Source organism: Octodon degus, unplaced genomic scaffold (assembly GCF_000260255.1).
Source record: "Octodon degus isolate 3935 unplaced genomic scaffold, OctDeg1.0 scaffold00352, whole genome shotgun sequence".
Lineage (NCBI taxonomy): Eukaryota > Metazoa > Chordata > Mammalia > Rodentia > Octodontidae > Octodon > Octodon degus.
The window spans coordinates 626,029-638,688 of NW_004524928.1; the positions used below are offsets into that span (position 1 = coordinate 626,029).

The 12,660-nt window shown below is 40.6% G+C and overlaps 1 protein-coding gene and 1 pseudogene across 1 annotated transcript in view; one reads left to right on the forward strand and one right to left on the reverse strand.

The window, feature by feature from the left end:
- The window catches only part of Chd8 (chromodomain helicase DNA binding protein 8), a 76,253-nt gene that overhangs the window by 38,264 nt on the left and 25,329 nt on the right, over positions 1-12,660 (reverse strand). The window contains exons 4-7 of the mRNA XM_023708350.1: positions 11,966-12,351; positions 10,979-11,093; positions 409-591; positions 259-327 (exon numbers count right to left, since the gene is read on the reverse strand). Coding sequence (XP_023564118.1) covers positions 259-327; positions 409-591; positions 10,979-11,093; positions 11,966-12,351 — 753 coding nt within the window. The remainder of the gene's footprint in view (positions 1-258; positions 328-408; positions 592-10,978; positions 11,094-11,965; positions 12,352-12,660) is intronic.
- On the forward strand, positions 5,020-6,243 carry LOC101567357 (annotated as a pseudogene).

A 12,660-nucleotide genomic window follows, 5' to 3' on the forward strand; every position in this document is an offset into this window, starting at 1 on the left:
TTTGACCCAAGAACTCCTTTAGCTCTACTATCATCTGATACTTCCATACTAGAGACATGACCAGTGGAAAAAAAAAAGCATTTACACATCATAAACAGGTAAGTTAAAGAAGAGGTAGTAAGACAAACACTATTTTCTAGCTAATTTTCCTCCATTACCTCACAGAACTCTAGGAACACACCCTGCATCCACAGGTGTTCCCTAAACAAAAGATGTGTATGTAATATTATGGGATGACATTAAAGACAGAGGCCTCACCTCCTTCTTCACAATTCGCATAGAAAGCACTTTGTCGACAATAGCTGCATCTTCTTCACTGGGATTCTCCTATAGCAAAAGATGTAGTCAGGCAACAAATGACTGAAAGAGCAGAACAAACCTCTCAAATTGCTTACATTCTCGGCTTACCACAAAGAACTGCATAGATGGCAAAGTCTCGCCATCTGGTTCTGGCACCGGTTCAGGGAGGATAGGCTCAGGTTTTATTGGACCAGTCACATCCACCTCTTCTTCTTCTTCATCATCAGTGATCTTTATATCCAGGTCCTCAGTATATTTTTTTCGCTTAACTTGGCGGTTTGAACGTCTCTTCTGTTGAGAGAAAAAAGCGAAACTGTTTAGTTCATAGGTATTAAACATAACAACTGAACTGCTTTATCAGAGGACAGCATCCTGCACAGAAACCTGCACATTATTGGTAAAAAGGTCTAGGAAGTAGAAGGCTCAGGGTACAATATATTTCAACAACCTCGAAGTGCAAAAGTACATGAATATATTTTCATGAATTTTTCCTTTGTGTTTCAATAGCTTCTTGTTTTAATAGAACCATATTATATTATTGTTTCTTTTTTAGTCAGCAGTACTTAAGGGGTATTTTCCTTATCAATATATTTTATATCTACTTTATTCTTTGAAATGGTTAAAACATCTTTAAAGTAATTCAAGGAATACTTGCAGCATATGATAAAAAATTAGGGAGGAAGGAGAAAAGTTATGTTTTAAATTACAACAAATCCTTGGAAAATCTAAAATAATTAAATGGAAAGAGTATTGAAGTTCTCTGGGAATGGTGGCACATGCCTATAATCCCAGCACTTGGGAGGCTGAGGCAGAAGGATCAACACAAATTTGAAGCCAGCCTGGGTTTAAAAAACAAGGGTCAAGAAATCCAACAAACTTGCTTGGCATAAAGTTAATTTTTGAGGTGCCCTCACTTGAGGACCCACGTTGTTTTCTCTGTGTATCTCTTCAACCCTATAATAAGTCTTCCTGTGCCTCTGGAAAAAAAAAAAATTGAAAATCAACAGCAAGGCCTACAAAGGCAGTAAAGAACAAGTAGGAAAAAAACGAAGGTATGAGTGAAACAGGATAGGTTTATTTTAGAATGAACCTGAGAGGGACCACTCTGGCACTGAGACCAAACCAGGTTAACTCTCATACAGGCTACACAGCCTTTTAAAGGGTCATGAGTATAGAGGGGGGCTGTGAAAGGAAAAGGGATGTTGAGCGGGAGGGTTCAGTGAGAAGGAGCTGCAGCTGCCCACAACAGGCTTGAGGACAGGGAGTGATGGCTACTTGTCAGGAGCAGGGCTGAGTAATGACGGGAGCTACTGTGCAGAGCTGTGCTTCCTGAGCTTATGAATTGATGATTACACTGTACTTCTTCGGCAGATCTATGAGTGAGGAAGAGGTTTATAGGAATCTCTGGTCAGCCTGAGACGGCTGTGTTGGATTTCTTCAAAGGTAGCAAAAAAACATAATGTAAGAACAGATCTCAAAGATGGACATGGAACTGCATATATATAATCTAAGCTATTCTAGAGGCTAAGCAGGATAATAGGAAACCAGCCTGTGTGACTTAGTAAGACCTTGCCTCAGAAACAGGGTTACAGCTCAGCGGTACAGTCCTTGCCTATCATGCATGAGGCCCTAAATTCAACCCACTGTACCACAAAGTAAATAAAGGGGAAAAGGAAAAGAGATCTGATTTATGAAAACACAAAAACTACCTGTTAATTTTTTTTTTTTTTTTTTTTGCAGAACGGGGGATTGAACTCAGGCTCTTGTGCTTGCCAGACAAGCACTTATTCTACTGAGCTACCTCACCAGGACCTAAATTTAAAGTAAGATATATGTAAAAATCTATAGGAGAAAAACTTTAAGCAATATAGGACATAAAAGATAACAAGTAAAAAATATAGTATTAAGTCTTGAGAAAGATTAAATTCCTCCTAGCCTGACAAATCAAAAATTAAGAACTCCCTTAAATAGAAGAGCTGATTCCAAAATACAAATGGAGAATAAAGATTTAAGAATCACCAAGAAAAGTAAGAAAAGGTATACTAGTCCAACCAGATCTAGAACAAAATGTGAAGCTACATTAATTAACACACTTTAGTTCTTCCTAAGAGACAAAATGGTTAAAAAAATTTACCCAAATATAGACTAAAATATTTATGTGGATTTCCAACATTAAAGAATATTTGTAAAAACAAAAAGGCTATTTTGAAAAATAATCGGTGAAGAAAAGATGGATTACTTTATTTTATTTTTTTAGATGTTACTTTATAACTGGGAATGAAAACAACCAACTAGTTATGTAGAGGATAAAAAGAAATTCTAGGCTCAGGGAGATGGCTTAGTGGAATAAGTGCTTCCCTGGCAAGCACAAAGCCCTAAGTTCAATCCCCGGTTCCGCCAAAAAATAAAATAATAAGTAAAAAAAAAAAAAAAAAAAAATTAAGAAATTCTAAAAGGATCAATAACTTTAAGTGTAAACAATACAGAAGAATTTTAAAAATAATATCTTAGATTGGGAGTCTTCCTCACAAGTTGGTTTTCTCAGGGGAAGCTGGTACATGTACTTAACACCTCTTAATTCTTTTTCACTTCCTTCCCTCCACTCTCTACTGACTCTATGGTCGTCCCCTTTCTTTCCTTTTTTATTTTTTTCTTTTTTCTTTTTGCGGAACTGGGGATTGAACTCAGACCCTTGCGCTGAGCCATCTCCCTGGCCCCTTCTTTTTTTTTTACTTTCCTTTTAAATTTTATTTAATTTTATTTTGAAGAGTACAAGCAAAATCAAAATCAAGCAGAAACAGGGTAACAACAATACATGTTACAGATTTTCACAAGAATAACAAATTAACAATGGTTTTATATTACAAATTTTATCATCTTTATTGTCAAATCTGTTGCTCAGATTAAGAGGTATAACTAAAAAAAAACTAAAAAAAAAAAAAAAAGAGGTATAACTAAGCAAGATGTTTTTTGGTCCCTTTTCATTTTTTTTATTTTTATTTTATTTATTTGTGTGTGTGCGTGTGTGTGTGTGGCCAGCTCAGCCCACCAGGGGGCAGGGCCAGCTGGCATGTGGTGCTGGGGGATTGAACCGCGGTCCCTGTGCTTTGCTAAGCTTGTTCTAAGTAGGTGCCTTAGACCACTGAGCCATCTCACCAGCCCTGGTCCCTTTTCATTTGCAAAGGATCTATCTGCTGGGTGTGGTAGCATCCACCTATAAACTCAGCAGTTGAGAGGCTGAAGCAGGACTGTCCTAAACTTGAGGTCAGCCTGAGCTCCACAGTGAGTTCAAGGCCAGCTTGGACTACAGAGCAACACCTCATTTCAAAAAAAAGAGGTTGGGGGGTAAGGAAGGAGGTAGAGAGAGGCAGACAGACACAGAGAAAGACTGGTTGATTCCATCACAAAGGCTTTGTTTTTTTTTTTAGTACTGGGGATCAAACTCAGGACCTGATGCTTGCCAAGCAGGTGCTATGTCACTGAGCTATCTTCCCTGGGCTGAAGTTTTAAAAAATAAAATAAAAAGGGGAGACAATGGAGCTCAATAACAGATGAAATAATGATTAAGACACAGCAAAAGAGAAAGAGACAAAAGAATATCTGAAATTGACTGTGAATGCAGCGCAGTGGTGGACTGCTTGCCTACTGTATGTTAGACACTGGGTCTGATTTCCAGTACCATAAAAACAGAAACAAAAAACCCTGTAACTCACATATTGATTATAGTACAAATGAACATGATCTCTTTTTTTTTTTTTTAATTTATTTATTTATCCATCTATCCATTTATGTGTGTGTGGCCAGCTCAGCCCACCAGGGGGCGGGGCTGGCTGGCATGTGGTGCTGGGGGATTGAACCACGGTCCCTGTGCTTTGCTAAGCTTGTTCTAAGTAGGTGCTTTAGACCACTGAGCCATCTCATCAGCCCCCGAACATGATTTTTTTTTTCCAAAATTTTATTGATAAACAGCAATGAGACAGTTTCAAATCAAATCGGAAGTACAGTTTCAACAAATAACACACTGCATATATTCTTCTTAGTGGTTGATTGCTGTACACGAACATGATCTTAATAGAGGAATATCTGGCAATATTTTTTAGTCAGTAATTTCACTTTAAAGATGGTATCTTAGGGCTGGCCAGATACCTCAGTAGATTAAAATGTCTGCTTAGGCAGGGCACAGGGACTAGGGTTCAATCCTCAGCATGCTGTGCTGGCCCCACCCCCAGGGGTACACTGAGACTGCAACTGAGATTGGGTGTGGTGGCATGCACCTATAATCCCAGCATTTAGGAGGCTGAAAACAGAAGGATCACTAAGAGTCTGAGTTGCATACTGAGACCCAAACATAAATGGAAAAAAAAAAAATAACACGTAAGTACTAATAATTATTTATACGCATGTCCAATCTATAGCATGCTGTAGGGGGGCTGGCCCTAGCTCAGTTCTTTAAGTGGCTGCTTCCACAAAGCTGTCAGCCTCAGGTTGCTGTAGTTCGATCCCCACAACACTCCAAACCTGCCCTGAAGGCATTCGGAGGGAAAAAAAAAAAATCCTTATAGCATGCTGTTTTCTTGCTCTTTTTCTTAATGTGATAATAAAAATTTTAGGCGCGCCCTACATCCACCACCCCACCATGGGTCTCAGTCTGCAGCCGCCGCCATGTTCAGCTTAGGTGCAGCAGCCACCACCGCTGGTCCTCTGTGTGAGAGCATCCCCAGGCAGCAACTGGAAGCTGTTCTCTGCTGTATCCAGCCAGCCCTTACCGAATACATCCAGCGCCCCACGCATCCAGTGTGAGGTCCCTCCAGCTATAAGGTAGGCACCATGGCTGAGAAATTCGACTGCCATTACTGCAGGGACCATTTGTAGGGGAAGAAGTATGTGCAGAAGGATGGCCACCACTGCTGCCTGAAGTGCTTTGATAAGTTCTGTGCCAACACCTGTGTGGAGTGGCACAAGCCCATTGGCGCAGACTCCAAGGAGGTGCACTACAAAAACTGCTACTGGCACAACACTTGCTTCCGCTGTGCCAAGTGCCTTCACCCCTTGGCCAGTGAGACCTTTGTGTCCAAGGACAACAAGATCCTGTGCAACAAGTGTGCCACTCGGGAGGACTCCCCCAAGTGCAAAGGGTGCTTCAAGGCCACTGTAGCAGGAGACCAGAATGTGAAGTACAAGGGCACCATCTGGCACAAAGACTGCTTCACCTGCTGCAACTGCAAGCAAGTCATCGGGACTGGAAGCTTCTTCCCAAAAGTGGAGGACTTCTACTGCATGACTTGTCACAAGACCAAGTTTGCCAAGCACTGCATCAAATGTAACAAGGCCATCACATCTGGAGCAATCACTTACCAGGATCAGCCCTGGCATGCCTATTGCTTTTTGTGTGTTACCTGCTCTAAGAAGCTGGCTGGGCGGCGTTTTACCGCTGTGAAGGACCAGTATTACTGTGTGGATTGCTACAAGAACTTTGTGGCAAAGAAGTGCTGAATGCAAGAACCCCATCACTGGGAAAAGGACTGTGACAAAAGTGAGCCACTCAAAAAAAAAAAAAAGTGAGCCACCCAGTGTCTAAAGCTGGGAAGTCCCCAGTATGCCACAGGAAACGCTTGCCTCTCACCGTTTCCCAGCGCCAACCTCTGGGGCAGGCATCCGGGTGAAGAAAGGACTTGTCCCTCATGGGTGGTGGTTCTTTTTTTTCTTTTTTTTGGCGGAACTGGGGATTGAACTCAGATCCTTGCGTTTGTCAGTCAAGCGCTTATCCTACTGAGCCATCTCCCCGGGCCCGGTGGTGGTTCTTTATGGAAAAAAATTTGAAGCTTAGTAGCTCCTCAAGACCCTGGTTTGGTAAAGGCTCCAGTGTGGTGGCCTATGAAGGACAATCCTGGCACGACTACTGCTTCCACTGCAAAAAATGCTCCATGAATCTGGCCAACAAGCGCTTTATCACCAGGAGCAGGTGTATTGTCCTGACTATGCCAAAAACCTGTAAAGTGACAGGGGCTCCTGTCCTGTAAAATATAATTTGCATCATATTCTTTGTGTCATTGCTCTCTGCCCTACACCATCAATAGGATAGGAGTGCTCTTTCACCTCTTAAAGTTGTTCCTTGTATCTTTTCTCCCATTTTACAGTATTACTCAAATAAGGGCACACAGTGATCATATTAGTATTTAGCCAAAAGCAAAGTTGCAGCAAAGTTAATTTTTCTATAGCTGCAATGAAGAAACAAAAATTTAGATAGACTGACTCTTCTGCATGTTTATCATAGAGCAGAAAAGTGCTAACCATGTAGCCACTTCATGATGTAAGCAAGAAGCATAAGCGACAAAGCCCTGCTGATTGCCCTTCGTGGCTCAGTAGGGACCCATCATACAGTCAGAAGACGTGCAAGAGTTGCAGTGGCTGCTCCAACTTGCTGCTCACTTTCTTCTGTGAGCAGAAAACGAACTTGCTGGGATGCATGGTTTAGCTTCCTAGTGAAGACTCTGACCCTTATTCTGTTTTTTTGTGCTTTTACATGACTAACAAGAATTTCCAAAAACGTTAACATTTAGACTTAGCTGTAATTTCCAGCTCACCATTTCCGCACACTGGTATTCGCTTTCTGTGTGTGGCATGTGTTCTGTGCGTTCCTGCTTCACAGCGTGGAACCCACAGGAGTGTGTGAGCAGATTGGAGGAGAGGAGCCCGTGTTAGAGCGGCAGCATCCCAGTGAATACTGCTGGGAGCTTAACAGAACTAACCCTGCTGTCTTTTAAATTTTTTTTTAATTAACGGTATCTTTGTTTTAATTAATAGTCAAATAGTTAATGAGTTTGGAAACTTGCATGACAATATTTGAGCCCCCTCAGATAGTCCTGCAGTCTGGAGATTCATCCTCCAGCAGTGACTGCAAAACTCTATAGAGGGATAGCTAAGCAGGCGTCAGGGTGTCGTTCATGTGGATCTGACATTTTGAAACCATGACGAGTTGAATCCCTTGTGACATAGTAGTTGTCTGCTCTTCGTCTGTGTGTTCAAGAGGGTTGCAGAATCCCCTCTGCCGTGATTCCTAGGACTTTTCCTCAAGAGCTTAGCTGACTCTCTGGGGAAGTGGGGAGGCCACTGCCCTCACAAGCAGAACCCAATTTCCATCTCCTGCATCCCTGAGAGGCAGGAACACCTACTCACTGTATCCTCCATTATATTACATACTATCACAAGACAGTACCCAAAGTAAACATGTAATGACAGTACCTATTAATGTTCTTGTAGGAGTGGATGTAGAACTGATGTCTCATTTTTACATTTTGTCATTAGCTCTGATTATCTAATGTTTCAGAAATAAAGCAGCATAGAAATAAAAAAAAAACTTTTAAAGTTTTTCCTACTTATATATATATATCAACTATATTTCCTTATGTGGTACAAGATAATTCCCCTTCACTCAGAAAAACAAGAGCAACCCAGGTGTGATGGCACACGCCTGTTATCCCAGCACTCCGGAGGTTAAAGCAGAAGGCTCACAACAAGTTCAAGACCGGCCAGGGATATACAGTGAATTCAAGGCTAGCCTGACTACATAGTGAGACCTTATCTCAAAGAAAGAGAGAGTGAGAGAAAGAAAAGAAAAGGAAAGAAAGAAAAGAAAGCCAACCAGTCAGCCTGGCGAGCAAAAGAGTCTTGAGTTCAATCCCCGGTTCTGCCAAAAAAAAAAAAAAGAAAGAAAGAAAGAAAGAGAGGTGAGCTACAGGCTGATCGTGCCAGTTAAGAGTAAGATTAGGAGAGGCTAGTTTTTCCTTATATACTTTTATGTATTTAGTATAGGGTCTACAGGGACTCACTACACAGATGTGCAGTGCCCCCTCTCCCCCAAATCATGTTGAAACCCTAACTTCTCATGCCTCAAAATGGGATTGCATCTGAACATAAGAGCTTTAAAAATGTGATAAATGAAGCCACTGGAATAGGCCCAAAACCAATGGCTGCTTTCCTCTTGGGCTGGGAATATAGTTCAGCAGCACAAGCATCTGCTTTGCAAATGCAAGGTCCTGAGTTTGATTCCCAGTACTAAAAAATCAATCAAAACGGTCTTCCTATGTTGCCCAAGCCAAGGTCTCAAACTCCTGGGCTCCAGTGATTCTCTTGTCTCAGCTCAAGTAGCTGTGACTTTAGGCATATCCTACCATGCCTGGCTTGGTGTTCTCTCAGGAGGAAAAAAGAGAAATTTGGACACACAAAAAGGTATCAAGAGTTTTAAACCAACAGATTTTTTTTTTTTTTTTTGGGGGAACCAGGGATTGAACTCAGGCCCTTGTGCTTGCCAGGGAAGCACTTATTCCACTGAGCCATCTCCTGGCCCCTAAATATCCATTGTTTAAGCCACTTCATCTTTGGTATTTTGTTATGATGATCCAACAGACTAAAACACCACTTTAAAAAAAAACTTTTACTTATTTGGTACAGGGTCTCGCTACACAGCTCAGATTCAGTGATCCTCCTGTCTCAGCCTTCCCAATGCTAGGATTAATGGTGTGCACCTCCATGCCCAGTTTTGGTGGCTGGCCTGCTGTACCTGGGGGAAGGGCCAGCACTGTATGTGGTACTGAGGATTGAACTCTGGTCCTTGCATTTGCCAGGCAGGCGCTTAAGACTGCTGAGCTATCTTCCCAGCCCCCAAAATACCACTTTTTAAACTTTACTAATCTTTGTATTTCTAGTAATATAAAAATCTGCCTATTTTACACATTAATCCTTCTTATTTAGAATTATGTACATAACTTAGTATGTTATTGAGTTTAGTACTGTTTTATATACTTTCTAAACGCTTACATTTAATCTTATAACCACCCTACTTATTAGATATTATCTAAATTTTACAAATGAAGAAATTAAAGCATCAAAAGATTATCTTGCTCAAAGTACAAGGTTAGTAAATGAGAGTTAAGACAAGAACTCCAAAATTTTGGCTCTTGACTATTATGCTGATTATGGAATTTAAATCATACATAATTTTTATACCGAGTGCATCCATCTTTCTTTTTATGATCTCTATATAGCATTATCTTTCTTATAAAGATGAGTTGATAATTACAAAACCATTTATGCATATATTAGAGTTCATGATCGGGCCAGGGAGATAGCTCAGTAGAATAAGTACCTGCCTGGCAAGCAAAGGATCATGAGTTCAATCCCCGGTACTGCCAAAAAAAAAAAAAAAAAAGTTCATGATGGGGATTTAGGTTTTTCTCCCCTCAGTACTGGGGATCAAACTCAGAGCCTTTGTATTGAGCAATTATCCTCAACCCTTATATTTACTTTGAGACAAGGTCTCACCTCAGCCTGGGTCTCCCAAGTAGCTAAGATTATAAGCATGTCCCATTGTGCCCACCCTATAACCAGTTTTTATATCTGGACCTTCATTTATTTAACTGGAGTTTGTTTTGGCACAGTGAGTTAAATAAAATATTTTAGTTTTTTTTCTCCTGAAATGGGTAGCTAATGGTTCTAACATACTTATTGAGTAATGGTTTTCCTCATTCATTACCAATTTTAATTACATGTACTAAATTCTCATCACATCTATTCTTTGTGCTACAATATTTTATAATTTTCTTTTTCAATTCCAAAGTCTTAGCACTCATTGTTTCATAATATGCTACAGTTGTTTAGGGTTTTTTCATGCCCTATTTTCCCTCTTAAAAATGGGGGGGGGGCGCGCGCGGGGATGTTGTGGCTATTCTCATGTTAATATCTCCTAGAGGAAAAGAAATACCAGACTGTCAGTGTATTGAATATATTTTTTAAAAAAGAGGCATATTTCTAAATATTCAATTACTTTGAAGCACCCATCAACTTTCTAAATTTTATTTATTATTTAGAGATAGGGTCTTGCTTTGCAGTTCAAGCTGGCCTCAAACTCACTGTAGCCCAGGCTAGCCTCGAACTCATAGCAATCCTCCTGTCTCAGCCTCCCGAGTGCTGGAATTACAGATGTGTACTACCATGAACCTCATCACAAGGTCCCTTCTGCACTGGAAAATGCAACTGAAGATGGCACTGTAAGGTAACAAATAAGATATTAAAGTTCCTCTGGCCTAGGGTCTTTTGGTCTCCTCAAATGGCTCTCATCTTCAAAAGGCGGGAAAAACTTTGTGCCTAAACACCCCAACATTCAAACCCTGAAGTGTAGAAAAGGTAAGACAAAAAGACAGCAATGTATTGCTACAGCCATTACAGCAATCATGTACCATGATCTTGTATAAATTGTTCAGTTTCTCAAATACTGGTATGTTGGAAAGTGAGTAGTGCTATTTTCACAGTAATATACTTTTTGCCCAAAAAGGCAAACATTTAGAAAACACTGACCAGGACCATTAACCATTTACACCTTTTTGGATCCTGGCTTGTCAGCCAAAATGAAATTTTGTAGAAATGATTTTTTCTACAGCTTGCATATTCCTTATCCGAAATCCTTGGGACCAGAAACATCCACACACGAAACTCATTTATGTTTCACACACATCTTACACACATAACCTGTAGGTAATTTTATATAATATTATTATGAGATCAGATGTGGAATTCTTTTTAACCTGTGATATCATCATGCTGGATTTTGAGAATTTTGGACTTCAGATTTTTCAGATTAAGGATGCTAAACCTGTACTAATTTCTTTATGCATTATTTTACCTGAATGCTGCTTTCTTCATCTTCCCGGGGTGATTGTGCAGGCATGACTTCCACATCTGAATTATCAGATGAGGTATTGCGCTTTCTCTTCTTGCCCACTACAGGAGTGATAGTGCTACAAAGAAAAACCAATCTCACTTTCAGTAAGGGTAAGAAAATGTAAAAGTAAGAAAACATAAATCAAACATCACATATGAAGCTTCCAGAAAAGTGTTTGCATTTTTAGTCTATGGAATACAAAGTTACTGAGTATGGTATTTGAAAAAAGAAGATAATGGGGTTTGTAAACCACAGACTGACCTTTTTATCAAATTTGACAAATCCTTGCTATCACTTTGTTCATAAATATCTAAAGGAAGATAGCATAAGACAGCACAATGAAAGCTAGATTAAGAATCAGAAAAGGCCTTGTTATAGTTCCGGTTTTGTCAGTAGATAGATATTAGCTTTTCTTATTTTTAGACATTGGATATTTATCTGTCACTGCAACAGTTGAGATCAAGAACTATGAAACTTGCTTTTTAAAATCTGAAAAATTCTGTACATATATAAAGTCTGAAGAATCCCAAGGAGTAGACCTATGAGAAAGGAAAAGCTGTAAGACATAGAAAGGAAAGAGGACATTCAACTGCTTCAAGGATTATGGGAAGCCACAGTTTCATCAACACTGCCTAGGGCCGAGATGCAAGGACAGTTACGTATGCAGCAGTTTTCCTTCTACCCGGGTAGACAGAATAGATGTGCTTAAGCAATAAGCACAGGGCACAGAACAGAAATGCCTTACTGGAGGGCTAGGGATATAGCTCAGTGACATAAACGACTGCCTGGCAAGGGCAAGGTCCCAAGCTCGATCACCAGTAATGCAAAAAACCCAGAAATGTCTCATGAGTTCCAGCAGATCCCCTTGAGTGAGGTACATGCTATATACTAGTAAAAACTGAGTGCCCTATCGTCACAAAGTTCTATCACAAGAGCAGGAGTACTCACTTCAGCTTACTCTTGCCTTTAGTTTTGGAGGTACCAGAAGCTTTGCTCTTCTTTGGCTTTTCCTCCTTCAGCCTCTCCCCACTGTTCTTTTTCCTGCGTTTCTTCTCACCTTCCTCCTCTGGCCGAACACTGGGCAACTCATCCTCATTCAGAACCCGAGGTATGTTTTGTTCACCCCTGGCTCGGGCCCTAGCGATGGCCTCTGCTACAATCCGATTTGCTTTTTCTTGCTTCTTCTGGTGCTCCAGTCTGCGGTTTTCCTCCATGCCCGTCTTTCCTCCAGTATGAGGAGCAGAGCTTGCTGGTGATGACAGAGCTGCCACCTCACTGGCACTTAGAACTTTAACTACAGAGAGCCCAGAAGAGGCCCCTTGGGAAGAGCCAGCCTATAAAAATAAACACGCTAAAATTTCAACATGTTTGCAGTTAAATGGACTAAATAACAGCAGATAGGAGAGAAACTATCTAATTCCTCAGGAACCAGGCTCACACTAAGTCTTACTGAACCTGGATATGTTTTTAAAAATTGTACTTTTCAATGGAAAAGGATGAGAAAAGACAAGAATTCTGCCAATTTAAAATTAGTTTGGGGGCTGGTGAGATGGCTCAGTGGTCTAAAGCACCTACTTAGAACAAGCTTAACAAAAGCAAAGGGACTGCGGTTCAATCCCCCAGCACCACATGCCAGCCAGCCC